Source organism: Eublepharis macularius, chromosome 2 (assembly GCF_028583425.1).
Source record: "Eublepharis macularius isolate TG4126 chromosome 2, MPM_Emac_v1.0, whole genome shotgun sequence".
Lineage (NCBI taxonomy): Eukaryota > Metazoa > Chordata > Lepidosauria > Squamata > Eublepharidae > Eublepharis > Eublepharis macularius.
The window spans coordinates 232,328,765-232,348,867 of NC_072791.1; the positions used below are offsets into that span (position 1 = coordinate 232,328,765).

Genomic DNA, 20,103 nt, shown 5'->3' on the forward strand with positions numbered 1-20,103 from the left:
TCTATAATCATTTTGCTGCTTTAAGTTGTAGATATAAGATGGCATCATAGGCATAATTACCCAAAAATGCAAATCCTCTTAAAATAGTTTCACGCCCTCGGTACTGTAAATGCTGTGTTTTTACCTCCTGGAGCTTAAGAGCAAATATAACTAACTAGCTTTAATGTTCTAGGGATAAACCTTTTGAGACCAAATAAGATTTTACTCCAAAGCTTCAAAACTGTAGAAATATGAACCACGTCCGCGACACTCAATTATGGGATACTTAGTTAAACCTTTTGGGCTTGATTCTCTCTTCCACCACCATTTCATTCTCATCTGCCAATCTAACATCATGGTACTGCATAACATGAGTCCTATGCCTGAAGGCAGAGTCGGGGGGGGGGGGTTCCTCATTTGAGGCAAGCTGCCATTGGTGCACCCACTGTCAATGCTATTCAGTGTTAAGCAGTAGTGAACATATATTAAAGTTTGTGGTAGGGATAAGGAAGGCGTTGTCAGGGCTTGCCGCGGCTGCTGCTGGGCGTGGCACTGGGCGGTCTGCTCCTGACGTCACAGGGGGGCCAGGGACTCTGCAGGACCCTGCTCTGTGGAAGGAGGGGCGGTATACCTCACCCAGACTCCCTCTCAGTCCACTCGCTGGCCTGCTCAACCTGGCCTGCTTACCCTCTGCGTCCTCCTTCATCTCCTCCTTCCAGAACTCTCCTCCAAGCCTCCACCCTTGCATCCTACTGCTCTCACTCCACATCATCACTCCTCACTCACACCCACCACCCCAGAGCTCTTCCCAGCCACCCTTTATAGGGTTTCCTCTCTCTGCCCCGCCCTCCTTCCAGGCTTGTTCCTTCTCCTGACCGGGCCCAGCTGTGCGTCCCACCAGGTGTTTCCCTCCAACCACTAATCCCTCCTGGGCTCCTTTGCTTTGCTGGTAGGGTGGGGTTGAGTGCGAGCCATCCCCAGCTGAGGGCTCCTTGGCCTTGCTCACGAGGAGCTGCCCCAGCCAGCCTCTGTGCTATTGAGCTTGCCTGGCCTTGCTCACGAGGAGCTGCCCCAGCCAGCCTCCGTGCTATTGGGCTTGCCTGGCCTTGCTCATGAGGTGCTGCCTTAGCCAGCTTCTGCGCGGCCAGCTCAGCAATGCTGGGCGGGGCTACCCATCTCCTCCCCCAGAATGCCTGTGGCAGCCCCCCCTGGAGAGGCTTGGCTTCTAGCAACTCCTGAGCCAGGCTGCTGTCTTCTAGCCATGGTGTGGCTCTGGGCTGTAGAGGCTGCTTCCTCTCCCTGCCAGGTAAGGGCTCTGCTTGGGTTGCTGCTGCTGCTGCTGGTCCCACATTCCCCCTGCTGTGGCCCTTTCCCTCTGGCCTGCTTAGCCCCCTTTCTTCCCCCTGGAAGGTGGGACTGGCTGGTCTCTCCTTGCCCCCTCCACCCCTCTGAGGTTCTGGCCTTTTACCCCTTCCCCCTGGAGTAGGTAGGTTTTGGCCCTGGTTGCCGGCTTGGGGGGTGGGGTTGCTGCCACCCTTTTGTCCCCTGCTGTTCCCTCTTGTCAAGTCTGGGGGCTGGGGCTCAGACCCCGGACACACACCCCCTCTTAGCCTGGATGTTGGCTCGGAGGGGCCCGGCTCGAAGAGGCGGGACATGAAATCCGATACCAGGTGGTTGGCCCCCTGGCGGTACACTACGGAGAATTGGAATGGCAGAAGGGAAAGGTACCACCGCAGGATGCGGGGGTTGTGCTCCTTCATCCTGTGCGTCCACTGGAGTGGCACGTGATCCGTCATTAGCGTGAACGGGTTGTTGGCTAGGTAATACCGTAGTGCTCCTATGGCCCATTTGATGGCGAGGGCTTCCCGTTCTACGGTGGCATACTTCTGCTCCGCGGGCTGGAGCTTGCGGCTTATGAACAGGATGGATACCTTTATTCCTTCTTGCTCCTGCATTAGGACTGCCCCAAGGCCTAAGGCTGACGCATCGGTTGCCAATATGAAAGGCTGCTCAAAGTCCGGATTCCACAGCTTTGTTGTGTCGGACAGGGCGGTGCGCAGGTCAGTGAAGGCAGCCACCTGTTCCGGGGTCCCGCTGAGACGATTGGGGCTGCCCTTCTTCAGACAGTCAGTCAGGGGGGCTGAGCGGGCCGCAAAATGTGGGATGAAGCGTCCATAATACCCCATGAGCCCCAGAAACCGCCTGAGCTGCCGCTTGGTTTGTGGTTGGGGCACGTCTGCGATGGAGGCCACCTTTTCAGGTGGTGGCCGGACCTGCCCTCCCCCTATCACAAAGCCCAGGTACCTGAGTTCCTGGAACCCCAAGTGGCTTTTCTTGGGATTGGCCTTCAGACCCGCTTTCTGTAGTGCCTTGAGGACCCTTTCCAGGTGCCGTAGGTGGGTGGGCCAGTCAGGGCTGAAGATGACGATGTCATCGATATAGGCCATTGCGAAGTCCCGACAGTCCTCCAGGACTTGGTCCACCAACCGCTGGAAGGTAGCTGCCGCCCCGTGGAGGCCGAAGGGCATGCGGCGGAACTGGAAGAGGCCCCGGGGGGTGGCAAAGGCGGTTTTCTCCCTATCCTCAGGGCGCACTGGTACCTGCCAATACCCCTTTGTCAGGTCGAGGGCAGACAGGTACCGGGCTGGCCCCAGCTGCCCGACCAGGACGTCCGCCCTGGGCATGGGGTAGGCATCGAACTTGGCCACTTTGTTCAGTTCCCAGTAGTCGATGCAGAAGCGGGTCGTCCCATCCGGCTTCGGCACCAACACTATAGGGCTGCGCCACTCACTCTGGGAGGGTTCAATGACCCCCATGCGCAGCATCTCCTCCGTCTCCTGGTTCACTGCCTCCCACTGCTTCCGGGGAATGGGGCGCCAGGTCGACCGGGCAGACTGCCCCGGCTGGGTTGGGATGGCATGGTGCACTAATTTTGTAACCCCTGGGCGCCTTGAAAAGACCCCGGGCACTCGCTTCCATATGTCCTGCAGCTGGGCCTTTTGGGCAGGGTCGAGCTGAGGGTCCACCTGTAGTTCCTCGAACTCTGGGGCCTCGGCAGTCCATGGCAGCTCACTGTCAGGAAGCTCCGGGGGGCCTTAGCCAGCCGGCACTCCTGGCTGTCCCGCTCATACCACCTCTTCAGCAGGTTCACGTGGAGCGTTTTCCTCTGGCGTCGACGAGGCCCACACTGGACCTCATAGGTGGTGGGCCCTAATACTTTTGTCACCACATAGGGGCCTCGCCAGGGGTCCCCCTCCTCCCTGGGGAAAACTGTGCGGTGGACGAGGACCTTCTCCCCTAGCTGGAAGGTTCTCGGTCGCGTACCCCGGTCATACGCAGCCTTCTGTTGTGTCTGGGCGTGGGCCAGCTGTCGGCCTGCTTCCGCTTGAAACTGCTGCACCCGCTCGCGGAGTTGGCTCACATACTCCTGGACTGGGGGAGCTGGGGGGCTGGCTTGGGGACCCCATTGCTCCACCAGGCGGGAGAGCATTCCCCGTGGCTTCCGCCCGTACAGCAGTTCAAATGGGCTAAAGCCAGTGGAGGCCTGGGGGGGTCTCTCGGAGGGCAAACATCAGGGGATCGATATACAGGTCCCACTGGTGAGGTCTGTCATGCGTCATCTTTTTCAGGGCCTCCTTAACCGTCTGATTCAGGCGCTCTGCCAATCCATCTGTTTGGGGGTGGTAGGCAGAGGTGAACACCTGCCGGATCCCCAAGTTCTGACAGAGCTGACGCATGGCCTTTGCTCGGAAGGGCCCTCCCCGGTCCGTCAAGATTTCGCTGGGCAGCCCCACCATCGCGAACAGCTTGGACAGCGCTTGGACCACCCCCGGGGTCTGCATAGTTTTTAAAGGAATGACCTTTGGGAAACGTGTCCACGATCACCAGGGCAAAACGGTAGCCCCGGGGTGTGCGCGGTAGTGGGCCGATGAAGTCCATTGCTATCCGCTGGAAGGGCACCCCCATCACTGGCAGTGGGGAAAGAGGGGCCTTTGGCGGGCGTCTCGCTGCCACCCTCTGGCAGGTGGGGCAGGAGCGGCAGTGTGCCTTCACGTCTGCGTTCACTGAGGGCCAGAAGAAACGCTCGAGGATCTTCCTCAGGGTCTTGTGGTGCCGCAGATGCCCGGCCCATGCATGCTCATGGGCCGTGCGGAGGACTTCGGCCCGGTAGGCTGCTGGCACCAATAGCTGGCGGACCTCCCCCTGGCCATTTGGGGCGCGAGCTATGCGAACCCAAACCCCTCCTTGCTTCTCGATGCGAGGGAGCCGTTGGGCCCTCCGTTCATCCCGCACCTGCTCCTCCTCCCGAGCTGCTGTCTCTCGTAAGTGCTGCAAGGACTCATCTGCCCCTTGGGCATCGCGGAATGGGCGGTCTGCCGGGGGTCCAGCTGGGTCTTCAGCCCGTGGTTCGGCCCCTGGTCTGACAGAGGGACCCTCGTCTGGGTCGGCGGCCTCCTCCACTTGCAGAACTGGGGCAACTTGTGGGCCTGCCAACCCCCCTGCTGCCTCTCTGAGCAGCCTGTAGAACTCCGGGGCATCTCTTCCCAGCAGCATTGGGTGGGATTGGTGGGCTACCTTGACGACCTCTATGTGGCGGATCGCCACCAGGTATTCCACCATGACCCAGACCGCAGGATACGGCAGGGTGCGGCCCATCACATCCATCACCGGGATCCAGCGGTGCACTGGGGTGGCAGCTGGGACGAGTTGGGTGTGGATCGCCGAGACTGCACTCCCTGAGTCCAACAGGGCCTGCAGGCTCTGCCGGCCTATCCTCACGGTGGCGCACAGACTCTGTACCCTCTTGCCAGCTGGCGGGTTAATTTCCCAAGCCAACGCACATACCACGGGCGAGGAGGCTGTGGGGGCGCAGGCTTGCATCCGCTGCTCCACGGCTTGCATTAGCTCTGCCTGAGCTGTTTGGAAGGCCACCTCCAGCTTCCTCCATATCCTGTCCAAGCGTTCCTCCAGCCACAGTCTGAGGTCTGCTGGGGCTGCGGCGTCAGGATACATCCCTTCGACTGGCGCCTGCGTCGGAACGACTTTCCCCGTACGGGCCACCAACTTGTCAGGGCTTGCCGCGGCTGCCGCTGGGCGTGGCACTGGGCGGTCTGCTCCTGACGTCACAGGGGGGCCAGGGACTCTGCAGGACCCTGCTCTGTGGAAGGAGGGGCGGTATACCTCACCCAGACTCCCTCTCAGTCCACTCGCTGGCCTGCTCAACCTGGCCTACTTACCCTCTGCGTCCTTCATCTCCTCCTTCCAGAACTCTCCTCCAAGCCTCCACCCTTGCATCCTACTGCTCTCACTCCACATCATCACTCCTCACTCACACCCACCACCCCAGAGCTCTTCCCAGCCACCCTTTATAGGGTTTCCTCTCTCTGCCCCGCCCTCCTTCCAGGCTTGTTCCTTCTCCTGACCGGGCCCAGCTGTGCGTCCCACCAGGTGTTTCCCTCCAACCACTAATCCCTCCTGGGCTCCTTTGCTTTGCTGGTAGGGTGGGGTTGAGTGCGAGCCATCCCCAGCTGAGGGCTCCTTGGCCTTGCTCACAAGGAGCTGCCCCAGCCAGCCTCTGTGCTATTGAGCTTGCCTGGCCTTGCTCACGAGGAGCTGCCCCAGCCAGCCTCCGTGCTATTGGGCTTGCCTGGCCTTGCTCATGAGGTGCTGCCTTAGCCAGCTTCTGCGCTGCCAGCTCAGCAATGCTGGGCGGGGCTACCCATCTCCTCCCCCAGAATGCCTGTGGCAGCCCCCCCTGGAGAGGCTTGGCTTCTAGCAACTCCTGAGCCAGGCTGCTGTCTTCTAGCCATGGTGTGGCTCTGGGCTGTAGAGGCTGCTTCCTCTCCCTGCCAGGTAAGGGCTCTGCTTGGGTTGCTGCTGCTGCTGCTGCTGGTCCCACATTCCCCCTGCTGTGGCCCTTTCCCTCTGGCCTGCTTAGCCCCCTTTCTTCCCCCTGGAAGGTGGGACTGGCTGGTCTCTCCTTGCCCCCTCCACCCCTCTGAGGTTCTGGCCTTTTACCCCTTCCCCCTGGAGTAGGTAGGTTCTGGCCCTGGTTGCCGGCTTGGGGGGTGGGGTTGCTGCCACCCTTTTGTCCCCTGCTGTTCCCTCTTGTCAAGTCTGGGGGCTGGGGCTCAGACCCCGGACAGGCGTGGCATAAAGGTGGAGAAAAGAGGGGTTTCTTTCTTTATTTCTCTTCCTCTTGTGTCCACTCTCTCTGCTTCTTCCTCCCCATTTTTCTTCCCCCACATATGCCCTTCCACCCTCTCTTTTTATCCCTTTGTTGTTCCATCCATAGGGTAGCTACTGAAAGTAGTTTCCTTAAAGCTTCTCTTTACCTTTCCACTTGCTAGAGAGCTAGCAAATTAAGCGGAGGGGGCAGTGGAGGGCTTCCTGGCTGAGAGGGGCTTGGGTTGGTCAGGAAGCAGGCAGCTTCCCCATGTTTCCATCCTTCTGTATAAACTCTGCCCAAACATCCTGCTGTTTAATACTGGGGCCATTTGTTGTCTGATTATCAGGACTGTAGGGCATGCTTCTTCTTAGCATCAAGCCTGGCAAATCTCTGGTTTAGATGGACTGACAGCAACATATTGTAAATGTTTAGAAGATATACGAGCAATACCTTTACAATGAGTAATAAATGGAATACAAGAGAGAAAATATATACTACCAACTTGGCAAGAAGCGAATTTAACCTTAATACATAAATAAGGGAATGATTCATTATTACCACAATCATATAGACCAATTTCATTATTAATTGTGGATTATAAAATTTTACAACAATAATGGCACAGAGATTAAGAAAATGAATTCCAGATATAATTCATGAAGATCAAACAGGATTTGTTCCAAAGCAATATATAAGAGATAACACCAGATATCTGCTTAATGCAATTGAGTATTCAAGGAGAAAAGGGGGGAAATGACATTTATATTTTTGAATGCAGAGAAAGCTTTTGATAATGTGTCTTGGCTATTTTTTTAGAAAAGTACTACAAAATATGAACTGTGGGGCCAAATTTTTAAATTAGATGCAAAGTATCTACATAGATCAGCGTGGCAGAATTTTAGTAAATGGTTCCTTAATTGAGAAAGTTATAATAGCAAAAGAAACTCGACAGGAGTGTCCAGTATCACCACTATTGTTTATTTTGGCAATGGATATACTGGCTGTAAAAATTAGACAAATCACCAGAATTGTTGGAATAAAAGAAAGCAGAGAATAATATAAGATGAAAAACTATGTAGATGATGATATTTCAGTAACAACAGTATTTCAGGCTTATGGGGACTGAGGCAGGTGAATCATCCAGTCAGCCCCTCCCAGTGGGGGGGATATGCCCGCCAACCTGTATTTAGTAAATCTCAGCCCCCGTGCCCTAGGAATCTTAAGGATGTCAAAATGTAGGGTGCAAGGTAGGCTGTCTTAATATGTTTTATTGCTGTATTTATATGACGGATACCAGAGTTTTTATTATATATGTTTACATGTTGTTAATCTGCTCTGAGCCCACATGCGGGGAGAGTGGACCACAAATAAAATAAATAAGTAAACAAAACCAAACATTTCTCTGAAATATATATTGGAACAAATAATGAGGTTTGGATTATATTCTGGATATAAATTAAATAAGAAGAAGACTAAGATAATGTTATTAGTGGCAACTAGAACAGAACAGGAAGAGATGGGGGGGTCGGGAAACCAGATTGTATTGTCATCCCAAAACCCATTAAATATTTGGAATGGTACAAAATTATAATTTATATAAAGATAACCATCAAAATGTTTGGACAAGTATTAATGAAGATCTGCAAAGATGGAAAAACTGAAAATTGCGTGGCTAGGAAAAAATCTCTCCTGTTAAAATAAATATATTACCCAAGCTGAACTTTTTGTTTCAATTGTTACCAATCCATATAGATGAAACATTTTTTTAAAGGCAGAAAAAGATAAGCGATTTTTTATGTAATGGGGATTAACCAAGAATAAGATTTAAGATATTAAAAGATAGGGTGGGGAGAACACTGAGACTTAGTGGTACCAAATATTAAATTGTATTGCCAAGCAGCAGCATTCATTTGGATATCAGATTGGATTATAAACCCAAATAGAAGAAACATAAAATTGGAAATAGTTGACAGACACTAAAGAAGGAATTCATAATTATTTATTAATTAAGAAATTATTGAAAACTATTCAAAGACAAGATGGTATTCATATTTTGAGCACACATTTACTTGAAATCATTACAGATGGATTATATGGTTTCAATGTAGAAATAGATTAACAGTGCAATCCTGTGGAGAGTTATTCCAGTCTAAGCCCATTGACTTCAGTGGGTTTAGACTGGAATAACTCTTCATAGGCTTGCATTGCCAGTCTACCAACTTACCCATTGACATCCCCAATTGATGCCTATTGTGACATTACTTTAAGAAATAAAACAGATTATATAACCTATGAATATCTGACAGACAAACAAGCCAAAATAGAAGCATGGCAAGAAGTCCAAGCTGGAGGAAAAAACATCTCATGGTTGTTATATTATCAAATGGTGTCTAAATTTAAAGATCAATTAGTCAAAAAAGATAGTTTTTGAATTAATCATTAGAGATTCAAAATAGCTATGGAAAAGTATATAAATTCTATTGCAATATGATACAGAATCAGAGCAAGTAAAAAATTGCATGATAAAATGGATGCAAAACTTTGGAGAGCCAGGGAAAATTTATGGACCAAAGGAGTCAAATTTACTGAATGCCAAATATTAAGAGAGAATTGGTATGAACTGTTATTTAGATGGTATATTACTCCCAAGAACATTGCAAAAGCTAATAAGGATTACAATGGAAAGTGCTGGAAGTGCCAAAACACAGATGCAGCATTTTATCATCTGTGATGGACATGCAAGTAAGCAAGGAAGTATTGGCTAGAAATACATGAAGAAATGCAAAAGATGTTAAAGTTTACATTTGTGATGAACCCCAAAAAAGTTGTTAAATATTTTATCAAGTAATATTACAAAATACATAGCAAATTATTTAAATATATAGTGACTGCTGCAAGAGTAGTATTTGCAGCAAAATGGAAAGCAGAACTATGTCCAGATCTGACAGAATGGAAGAACAAGCTATATGAATATGCATCAATGGCAAAAATAACATCTTATGTACACAATAGGCCAATCCGAGAATTCCAGAAAAAAATGGAAAATATTTTTGATTATGTAGCTGAAAACTAAGAATAATTAAGAACAACAATTATTAAATTTGAAGTAGCAGATTAGGAATATATATGGGTAAGTTCTATATAGGTATATGTTTTAATGACAATTTAATTTAATTGATAGTAGTTTTTCCATTATATTTCTCTCCTATAGGATTCAGATGTTGTGCTTAGATTCATATAGGATACAGATGATGATTGAAGATTGAAGTCGTAGATGACTGTAGAATATGATTTGGATGATTAAATGATGTAGTTATACTTTGTGTATATGTTTGGGTTTATTATCTGAAATAGACGAAAAACTTTTTTTAAAAGCCTGGCAAATCTCTGAACTAGGTGGAGAACTTTGGTTTTGAGTCTCAGTTCACGAATCTGTATGGTAGTGGTGTGCACCTAAACAACTGCCCAGCTCTACTGAGACTGCTGGTAAATACGTGGCAGCTGCATTTTTAGGTATGGAAGCAAAGAGAGTTTGGTGTGTATATAGGACATGGTTACATTTTATACCAGATCACAAGTATAAAAGGGTGTTCATAAATACTGGTGGAATTCAGTCATGGTTTTCTATGATAAGCTTAATGTACATTCTGAGTTTACTTTTTTTTTAAAAGCAAAGTTAAATGTGTTATCATGGACCAGTGAAAATGCCTGTGGAAGATGCTTACTGATACTGACCTCCTCTCACACCTAAATCAAAATTTATTGCTTCACGTTGGCTCAGGGATATCTGCAATAACCCCAAACCCTCCTGAAATTCCAGGAGTACTGATAATTTATCCCTTGGAATCTGGGGAATGTTTAATGTTTTAGGGGTCACAGAAGTGGGGAAGGAGGAAAGAAGAAAACGGAAGCTTGCCCCAGCTCTCAGGTGTTCCACTCAGAAATGTAAAGGGGGCAATGTTTTGCCAGACATTGCTCTTCTCTTCCCCCTCTCCCCCGTTTGAGTCATTGTTTTCTATCAGGGCAGACCTGGCTATCTCATAGAAAACAATGACCCTTTAAAGTTAAAAGGAGGAATATACTCCTTGAAACAGCTGAGAATTGAAGTACTTGCTCTCCCTCCCTCCCACTCCAGCTGCCTCAGGTGGGCAGGAGGAGGGGAGATACTCCAAATATAATGGTCCTAATCAGGGGTCATTTCGTAGAAAAAGAACTGCAGGAACTCATTAGCATGACTCATTAGCATATGCCACACCCCCTGCCATCGCCAGAAGTGTATCAGAAGGCAACACCCACCCCTCAGGCCCCTTTCCCCAAAAATCTCCAGGTATTTCCTAAAAATAAAGCAGAATGAACTCAACGCAGCTTACCCTTCTCTGGAGAGCCAACCCCAGCAGCCCTGCTTGCACTCTCTCTCTCTCGTCACAAATGAAAGTAAAGCAGATTCAGAATGAACTCAAAGCAGCTTACCCTCCTTTGGAGAGCCAGCGCCAGCAGCCCTCCTTGCACTCGCTCACAAGTCACGAATGAAAATAAAGCAGATTCAGAATGCACAAAAGCAGCTTACCCTGCTTTGGAGAGCCCTCACCACTTGCAGGCCTGGAGGATGGGCCACACAGCAGCCCCCCCCCCCCCCACGCAGCCCACCCCTGCGGCCACACCCACCCCAAGTTCCTACCAGGGAATCCAGGGGGTGGTGATGGGGTGGTGGTGCTGCTGCAGCTACTGCTGCCTCCGCTGCTGCCTGCTGCTAAAGACACGGGCAGCGGGGAGGCAGTGGGGAGGAAAAGGAATCACGTGGGTGGGGCCAAAACCCACGTGACCTCTTTTCAGATGTTCCGGAATGCCATTCCTGCGTGTTCCCCCTCCCAATGAGCCCTGGTCGTAATAATCTGGAATCTGTACTGGAAACAGAATCCCAAACCAGTAACACTCTGAAAAATTCAGAATGATAAAAAAAAATCCCCTTTCGAAAACAAAATCAATACAGAATTTTTAGAAGTGCACCCCTCTACCATGGACAGAATTTCCTGCCGCCCCCCTTCTCCCAGTAACCCCAAGACCTGGTCAGAGGTTGTGGGGTCCACATGAACAACCAGCCATGCTTCAGATGTACTCAGCAAGAAGGGAAAGGAGTGAGAGATTAACTCCACTTTGCTGTTGGCCAGCCGGAAGACGGAGATGGTTTTCGTCTGTCTCGTCGCAGCAACTCCCAGTCTCCCAGTGTGGCTTTTTGTCCACCCCTACTCTGCATCCTCCAGCATCAGCTTTTTGGAAGTCACAAGGTTCCTGGGGAGATCCACAAGTACCCTTATGCTTTGTTAGATCCAACCTATAAGTCTGACAGGAAATTGAGGAATTTAAAAGAAGTCTGTTGAGATGAATTATCAGTGCTTTGAAATGCTTCAGTTTCATGCAGTTAAAACAAAGGGTCTTTCTCGATCACTACCCCAATATTTAATCGCTTGTGTGACATTTTGTATTAGCAAAATTATTAGTCTAGTTTTACTCTTCAAGCTACATGAAACCATCTTCCAGGAAGGATATGAATGGATCCTTACTCACACCAGCTTAATAACATACTTTGTCTGTTGCCTAATTGACTATTCAGATACTGTTTCAGGCCCCATTTATTATTGCTGTGATCAGCTTTCTTATTACTTTTATTGAAGATGATTGTGTTACTGATTAACAAGGCTATTGCTATCAGCAGCTGTGGCTTCGCTACTCGTAGTACAGACTGAACATAATGAGACAGGAAGTAGCAACATGGAACTAGGAGAAAATGCATGTAGGAGAGAGAGAGGCTCTTGGAGGGAATGAGAATAACATCACATGTTCCGCCAGGAGGGAAAATGCCTGTACATTCTATTACATCAGGTACAATTTTGAATTTGAGTGGCAATTTTTTCAACAAAAGGCCTTTCAGTAAATCATGAGATGTGTATTGCTATCTTCTACAGTTTAAACCTAAAAAATATGGGAGGCACTGCTCTTTACATCTGCATTTTCTGGAGGAGTCATTAAATAATTTGGTTAGAAGAGAACGGGATAAGAAAGCAAAGTAGTGACCACAGTGGCAGGTCAGGTGGCGCATTGGAGGAAAGGAGATGGCAAATAGCATCGCTTGTGTTCGCAGGATTCGGTCAAAAGCTTTCCCAACATGGTACTTAGTCCTGTGGTCATTTCCTACTGCAACAAGCAGCATTCAGAAGCTTTGCAGTGATTAACACTTCGCCCATTGCTTGTTTGACCAAGTGTTCTTCTATTCACAGGAGGAACAAGCTGCTAAACTAAAGGCTGAAAAGATCAGGGTAGCTTTAGAGAAGATTAAGGAAGCACAAGTTAAAAAGGTAAGCCATGATTCTATTTTACATAGGTACGAAATTTAGACTTGATGTGTGGATGGTTTGAAATCAACCCCTACATGTTTCATTAATGTCCCCGTCCTTTTACGGGTATTCATGCCACCTGTTTCTTCTTGAATTATACTCCCAGAGTGTTTGCACTTTGCAGGTTTAGTTCAAGTCATGTCAGTGTTGCATTTCCAGGTTTAATCACGAGTCCCTAGTAAAAAATTAAAATGTATGACTTCTTAAAGTGCATCCTATTCTAATTTTAGGTTTAATTAAAAACACTGGAGATCATAAATGATAGCACATACCCAAGTAGTTCATTGTATCTCTCATAATGTTGTCACTGTGCTAATAAACAGAAGTTAAATTGCTTATTCTGATTAATTCTTCATAGAAATGCCATGTGCTGGATGTGAAATATCTGCACACTAAAAGATGTTCATGTCTGAATTTATTTAACATGCTTTTAACTCCTACTGAAATCAGCCGACTAATCCATTGGAGCAGCAGTTTGAGTCAAAATAGTTTTTAAACACCACTTGCATTGCTTCTTAAAATAATTAATGGCAAAGTGGGAATAATAGCAAAAAGTTTCAAGAGAAAGGTGACAGCAAAACCCTTGTCAGATTTCCACTCGAAGATTTTAAGATCCCTCTCTGGCAAGCCGTGAACTCACCATTCTTTCTCCATACAGCTGGTGATACGAGTCCACATGTCTGATGACAGCTCCAAAACAATGATGGTCGATGAGAGACAGACAGTAAGACAAGTGCTGGACAACCTGATGGACAAGTCTCACTGTGGTTTTAGCTTAGACTGGTCCTTGGTAGAAACCATCTCGGAGTTACAAATGGGTTAGTAAAGTAACCTTGCAGAACCGCCTTTTTCCTGGCTGCTTTGTCTCCCCCTCCCCCTGTGCCACACTTAATGCATGAAACCCTAATGTGCAAATCTTTTCAAATTTAGTCAGTGTTCATAATATGTGTTTTTTAACCATCCTCAGTTGCCAAATGTGTCAATAAAATACAATGAAATATATCTTTAAAATATAAGGCTTGTAGGGAGAATCATACGTGGTATGATCTTTTGTTACAAATCCTGAGAACTCATTCAGTTTTTTTAACATGATAGTTCTGTATGAGTAACATTAGAAAACTTTATGACAAAGAGAGGCTAAATAAAAACCCAAACATTGTTTTTCCAACAATGCTTTTAACTCAGCACACAAAGATTTTCAAGAACACTCATCTTGGCTGCTAGTTGTTGAATAAAAAAACACAAATGTAATTTAATATCTGCAAGATTCAGCAAAATGTTACATGGGAAAATTCATAATCCTGATAGACTTTTTTTTTTTTGGTTTGGGGGTTTTCTCTGTGGTTGCTGTAGTATATCAGAAAGTTATTTTGGAATAAATTAGATTTTGGAAAGCATTTGGGTGACAAGTGCATTTTTTGCAATGATTTTGTTTGTTCAAAACACCAGTCTTTTTCTTTATTTAAAAAGATCTACCGAAAAGGAACCCCAAATCCCCCGGGTACACAAATATGAAACCTATATCTTTTAAATTTTTATATACATAATAAAGTGCAAAGTGCTCAATATAAAACTAATCTAATAATACCAAATATATTGCCAAGCTCCAGTAATAACTGTTCCTACATATATAAATATACACTTAACATCATGGACCACAAACAAATATTCATAAATAGCAATAAACAATCAATACATCATTCCATAAATATCATAATAAATATTAATATTATCAGCTGTTGTTAAAGTCTCTATTATTTAATGAAAAAGAAGTCCAAGCTTTTGTTTAGGTCCTGGTAGGTGCTTAGCACTCTCCCATACGGTTGTAAAGTTCCCTTCCTTGTCACCTTAGATGAAATTCAGAAGAAGAAGAAGATCCTTCCACCAGGGCCATGATTGTCAGCAGATGGTATCCACTAGACCCAAAATTTATGGGTCAATGAAACTGACTGTGGGTCGTTCTGACAGGATGCTAGCTGGTTCCTGTTTCGTTTACACTTGCTCACGGAATAATTTAAACCATATCGTGGTCATTCATTCAGTTTCAGTGGCTCCCGTATCCATTTCATGGATATTTTTTTTTGTTGACAACCTGCTTTTGTCTCACAGCACTGCATTCTGAAAGGCCTCTGCTAACCGAGTGTTTAAAAGTTAATAGGGTTCATATTTGTGTACCCGGGATTTTGGGTTCCTTTTTGGTAGGTTTGGTTCCTGCGTAGCTCTCTTTTTCAGTCATTATTTAAAAAGATAGCAAAACGTGTTTCGTGTCTGCAGTACATGAGATTGGGGCAGACCTGAGAGAAGGCAGTTACAGGGAAGATGCCCTTATGACTGGGAAAGCATGAAGCACACAGACCAGAGTTTTTGCGTACACCGGAATGGTCTCGTAGGCCAGTCCGAATGTGTTGCATGAACCTTGGATTAATGTGATGTCTGACCCACAAAGCACATTATACTGGGTCAGACCTTTGGTCAGTCAAGGTGAGTATTGTCTGTTCTGACTCACAGCAGCTATCCAGTTTCTGGGGCAGAGACCTTTCATACAGTCTCCTGCCAGATGCAGCACTCATGCTCCATTGCAGATCTGGGAGACATTTGAAAAGTGTTCCCTGGTAACCACTCTTCTGGGGCTTTTTTTCATGTGGAACAACGTTGGCATTTGTGGGTATTAAAATGGCAAATTTGGTTTTGGCGTCTTTCTGAAAGATACGTTTAAACTTCATAAACTTTTACACTTTATAAACTTTCTCCTATTTATGGATTTTGTTTTCCTCCTTTGATGGCAGTGAAATGATAGACTCAGTTCCCTGCTGAAGTAGTCTCTTCTTTCTAAAGAAAGGTAGCCTTGATCCAGTAATGCAGGCAGAGAGAGAGAGTCGTGCATAGAACGTCTTTCAGTGCTGAACAGCACCCCCTTTGTTCCGTAAAGTCAATTAAAAGATCGTTTGTTTGTGTACAAATCCATCTGTCCATAATGATGCTTTTGGGATCATAACTGTATTTAGTTTACATTTGGAAGCCCTAATGACCACGAGAGAGGCAGTCACTATAAAATGTACCTGCCCCATTTGTTAGTGTTTCTGTTATAAACTCTAGAAAAGAGCAGAAGCTCACACCCTACCACAAATTTGGTTAGTCTTATAGGTGCTACTGGACTCTTGCTTTTTTCTGCTGCTACAGACAGACTAACACGGCCACCCATCTTGTGCTATAAATTGTGTTATAGCACTTCATTAATGTGTATTGTCGTTTGCCACAAAGCCACTAGCGTTGACTGCAAAATTAGGAGGCTTGTTTAGAGTATTTATTATATTCCATTTAATTATGCAGAGAGAATCTTTGAAGATCATGAAAATTTAGTTGAAAATCTCCTCAACTGGACAAGAGACAGTCAAAACAAGCTTATGTTTGTAGAACGTATAGAAAAATATGCACTTTTCAAAAATCCTCAGGTGAGTCTTATATGTTGAAGGTTTGTGTGTGGCTTAACACGTTTTCTGTCATCCCTTTTTCTCATTTTTAATGTATTAAAAACAAAACGGGGGTGGAGGGTATGTGCAAAACAGCTGCTGACTGAGCAGTGAGCAAGCAAGCTAAATGAGTAAGTGACCCAGTGTGACCCTTGGGGGTTGTTTTTCCCATCCCCACCTGAAAACTCCAGCTTTACCTAATCTGTGTTGACATCATTTTCATGATCTAATTATATATATTGTCTGCTAACGGAATGTGAGAGTGGAGCATCCTTTGTATAATTGGTGTTGTTGCGGGAGTGGTGGGGAGGAATAATGTTGTTAAACACATTGGAACTTTTGAGGGGTCTCATGTAGCTAACATCTGAAAATATTGTTGGCTGGGGAGTATGTACTCCCAACAGATAATACGCGGCAACTTGCTCCTAAGACAACAAATCAATTCTGTTGTGTCCAGTATTGTGAGACCTAATTCTTGTGTATTCCTGTAAAAGCATGATTTTGTGACCGAAGATAGCTACAGTTGGCTGCTTACACTATAGCTTCTGGTTGTAAATGGACTATCGTCATCTGTAGATATGTAGGAAATTCTTTCTGTGGAGCACCCCGCATTCTTTTTTTAAAAAAAATCTGTACCCAGCCAGAAGCAGCAGTAATATTAAAAGTTACTTTCCCCAAGTTGCCAGAAATTACATGCAGGATGGCACATCAGTAGACTTACAAAAGCTGACCATAGAGTAAATGGTAATGTTGCCATCCTGAGAATCATAAGACAGGGGACTTTGTTACTTAAACTGATGAACTTTTCTGGAGAATTTTAGAACTTCGCATGCCTCATCAGTATCCCTAAAACTAAAAGGATTCAGAGTTGCACGAGTGTCTTGGTAGCTGCTTTAAAATTCCTATGGGTGGGGACGGGGACGGGGGTGGCTGTAGGACCTAAGGAGATTTTCTGTGGCTGAATAAATATAGACGCAGTTCTATTTATTATTCTCTCTGTGTATTTACATATATTATGGTTGTTTTTAATGTTATATAAAGATTTACTTACCTTACACTTCAAGGTCAGTGACAGTTAGACACTTCTTTAAGAAAAAAATAGTCAAACATTACCTTATTGAGAGAGAGCACGTGCACACACTTTTTTCCTGGAAATCCAGATACATTTTTTTCATAAGCCCTACTGTATTTTCAGCGTGCATGTCAAGGATTAAGGTGACTTGGTTTCATTTCCAAATGCAGATTTTTATTGGAGTCTCTCAATGTGCCTTTTACAGAATTACCTTCTGGGGAAAAGAGAGACCTCTGAGATGGCAGACAGGAACAAGGAAGTACTACTGGAGGTAAGGCTTTCTAGAGCAAGGGCAAGGAAGGGGCCATTTCTCTATTTCTGTCGCTAAAGAGAAGACTGAGCTGGCCAGCATAAAAACGGGAGGCAATTCAGTAAGCATAAAAACGGGAGAAAAAGAAATGGGACAGAGCAGAAATTCATGTGAAGCACTCAAGAGCTTCAAATGCAGGGATTAAGAGCTTGAAAGGAATACAAAAAGCCTCAAGTCAGTATGTGCAAATGTTTATAGGTTGATATGAGTAATAGGAAACAATAGCTGAAACATTTCCAAATGGATGGAAGGGTGACCAGTTAGTCCCAGAGGGAAAATGAACCAGGGCATGTAAAGGTTGGCTCTTCAAGATGATTATTCGTACAAAGTTTCAAAGCTTGGTTAAGGGCATGGCATGTAAGAGAAGAAGGAAGGACTAAGAATATGTGCCTGGAACGTAGGAGAGGTGAAAACATTAGGGATTTCAAGACTGCATCATGCCTTAGGATTTCTTACATACTCTCTGCTGAAGGTGCATTCTGCAATGTAAAATTGGAAATACGGCACACAGCGCATGCACTTTTTTTTCCAGAAAGGATATTGCAACACACAGCTGTCTTGATAAGTTTTAGAATTTCCTTTACTAGGAAATTGTAGCAAAACAGGAATATAGAATTGGACAGACTGTTCTTAAATTTCAAGTACCTTACACTGATAGATGCTGATGGAATGCCTGAGGATCCAAGAAACATAAAACATTTTTCTGTTTGACGAAATCTTCCTGTAATATGTCTTTACATTTGGTCTGACATGTTCCATGTCTAGGAGTGCTTTTGTGGAAGCTCAGTAACAGTTCCAGAAATTGAGGGAGTGTTGTGGCTTAAAGATGATGGCAAAAAGTCTTGGAAGAAACGATACTTTCTTCTGCGAGCATCTGGAATCTACTATGTTCCAAAAGGGAAAGCAAAGGTGAGATTCCTCTTTCCAAAGCCATTAGGTCTGTTCATGTTAAACTGGTTTTCAGGAATTTGGGGGTCTCTGGGTTGGATCCTCCTGATCGTTTCTGTGGGTGGAAGGGAGGGGATTTTTGCTGCTGGCTTCTTCCTGTTAAGACTTCGCTCCTCATGTTGTTCTGGGGGTACCCCTGCCCCCAGGAGTGCATTTAGGGGCATTTCAGGCTGCAGCTGGGTGGGTGAGGCAAAGAAGTCACACTCTGCTGACCGAAATTCGTTCCTTCAGTTGTCAATTTCAGTGGAATCCAGGATGTTTTCTTTGCTGAAGAGTTAATGCTGTTTTCTCAGTGTCATAGTTCCTAGGAGAAATCCAGTAGAAGTTGTAGCCTTCAAGGCTGCCCAATTACTGCTTTATTACAGTTTGTTGTAATGTCTGAATACGGCCACTGTATTAATGATGAGAATGAAATGAAATCCTGCCCTCAAGTCACAGTTGACTTATGGCAATCGTTGACGGGCCTCTCACGGGACTAACAGAGGTGGTTTGCCATTGCCTGGCCCTGCAACCCTGGTCTTCATTGGAGGTCTTCTATCTAATGACTAACCAAGGCCTACTCTGCTTAGCTTCTGAGATCTGATGAGATCCGGCTCTCCCGGGCTAACGGTGAGAGCACCTATAGAATAGCCATTCATAGCAAAATCTTTGTGTCCCCTTTCTGGCAATTCTTCCACTGTTGTGAATTTAGTCTATCCAGAGATGCACCTTTCTAATTTCCAGTGTATTTTATCATCCATGTGTTGAGAGTATTGCAGCAAACTGGTTTTTGTTGTGGAAATTTGTTCCCTCTGCATGTAATTCTTGACACTTGGCTCCAAACCAGGACTTTTTAGCACTTTTATGAGCAGATGACTGTGAGTTTTGATCCCACTGTGCATTTCTGGCAGCAGAACTAGTTGTAGTTTCCCTCCCAGTTTCAGTTCTGGAACTCTTGCGTCCAGGTCCAGCTGGTTGCCTGTTCAAGTGAACTTAAACATGAATGTTGTTAAGATGACTTGTGGTGTGTGTTTGTTTTTTACCATTTCTGTGTGTGGCTGTTGTTTTAGGTCTCACGGGATCTTGTATGCTTTCTTCAACTGGACCATGTGAATGTTTACTATGGGCAAGACTATCGGAACAAGTATAAAGCCCCAACAGACTATTGTCTAGTGCTGAAGGTAACCTCTGAGTAAGCTTTTGAAGGGGGATAAAAGGGTCAAGGGAAAAGGAGATCACAAAATAGATGATGTTGCTATGCTGCAATGTACTGTCTCTTCCTGCCTTTAGCAGACAATCCCACACACATTTGTAATCCATTGCTGATTTTGATCAGTCTGAATGTAGATTCCATATTTGTAAGGGGAAAAGACAGCTTTTTATTGTGCAATCCTATGCAGAGTTACTCTGGCCTGTTGATTTTCTGTGGCCTTTAGACTGGATCAACCCTACCTAGGGTTGCACTTGTAGTCCTGTTTTGAGGCCATTTCCTTCAATAGTAGATGAAGCTTAACATTCAAAAGGATTTCTCTGGCTTTCCTTCCTTGGGTTGTTGGGTTCTTAAACCCTGGGCTTTTTTCCTGTTGGAACATGGTGGAACGGAGTTCCGGAACCTCTTGAAAATGGTCACATGGCTGGTGGCCCTGCCCCCTGACCTCCAGACAGAGGGGAGTTGAGATTGCCCTCCGCGCCGCCAAGCTCTTGGAGGGCAATCTCAACTCCCCTCTGTCTGGAGATCAGGGGACGGGGCCACCGGCCATGTGACCATTTTCTCCAAGGGCAAC

The 20,103-nt window shown here is 45.9% G+C and overlaps 1 protein-coding gene across 4 annotated transcripts in view; it reads left to right on the forward strand.

Moving 5' to 3' along the window:
* RAPH1 (Ras association (RalGDS/AF-6) and pleckstrin homology domains 1) overlaps window positions 1–20,103 on the forward strand; it is a 110,076-nt gene that overhangs the window by 71,779 nt on the left and 18,194 nt on the right. For all 4 annotated transcript variants that reach the window (XM_054970864.1, XM_054970866.1, XM_054970867.1 and 1 more), the window contains 6 exons: window positions 12,424–12,501; window positions 13,199–13,358; window positions 15,871–15,992; window positions 17,288–17,353; window positions 18,158–18,301; window positions 19,390–19,500. In XM_054970864.1, the coding sequence (XP_054826839.1) occupies window positions 12,424–12,501; window positions 13,199–13,358; window positions 15,871–15,992; window positions 17,288–17,353; window positions 18,158–18,301; window positions 19,390–19,500 (681 nt within the window). The remainder of the gene's footprint in view (window positions 1–12,423; window positions 12,502–13,198; window positions 13,359–15,870; window positions 15,993–17,287; window positions 17,354–18,157; window positions 18,302–19,389; window positions 19,501–20,103) is intronic.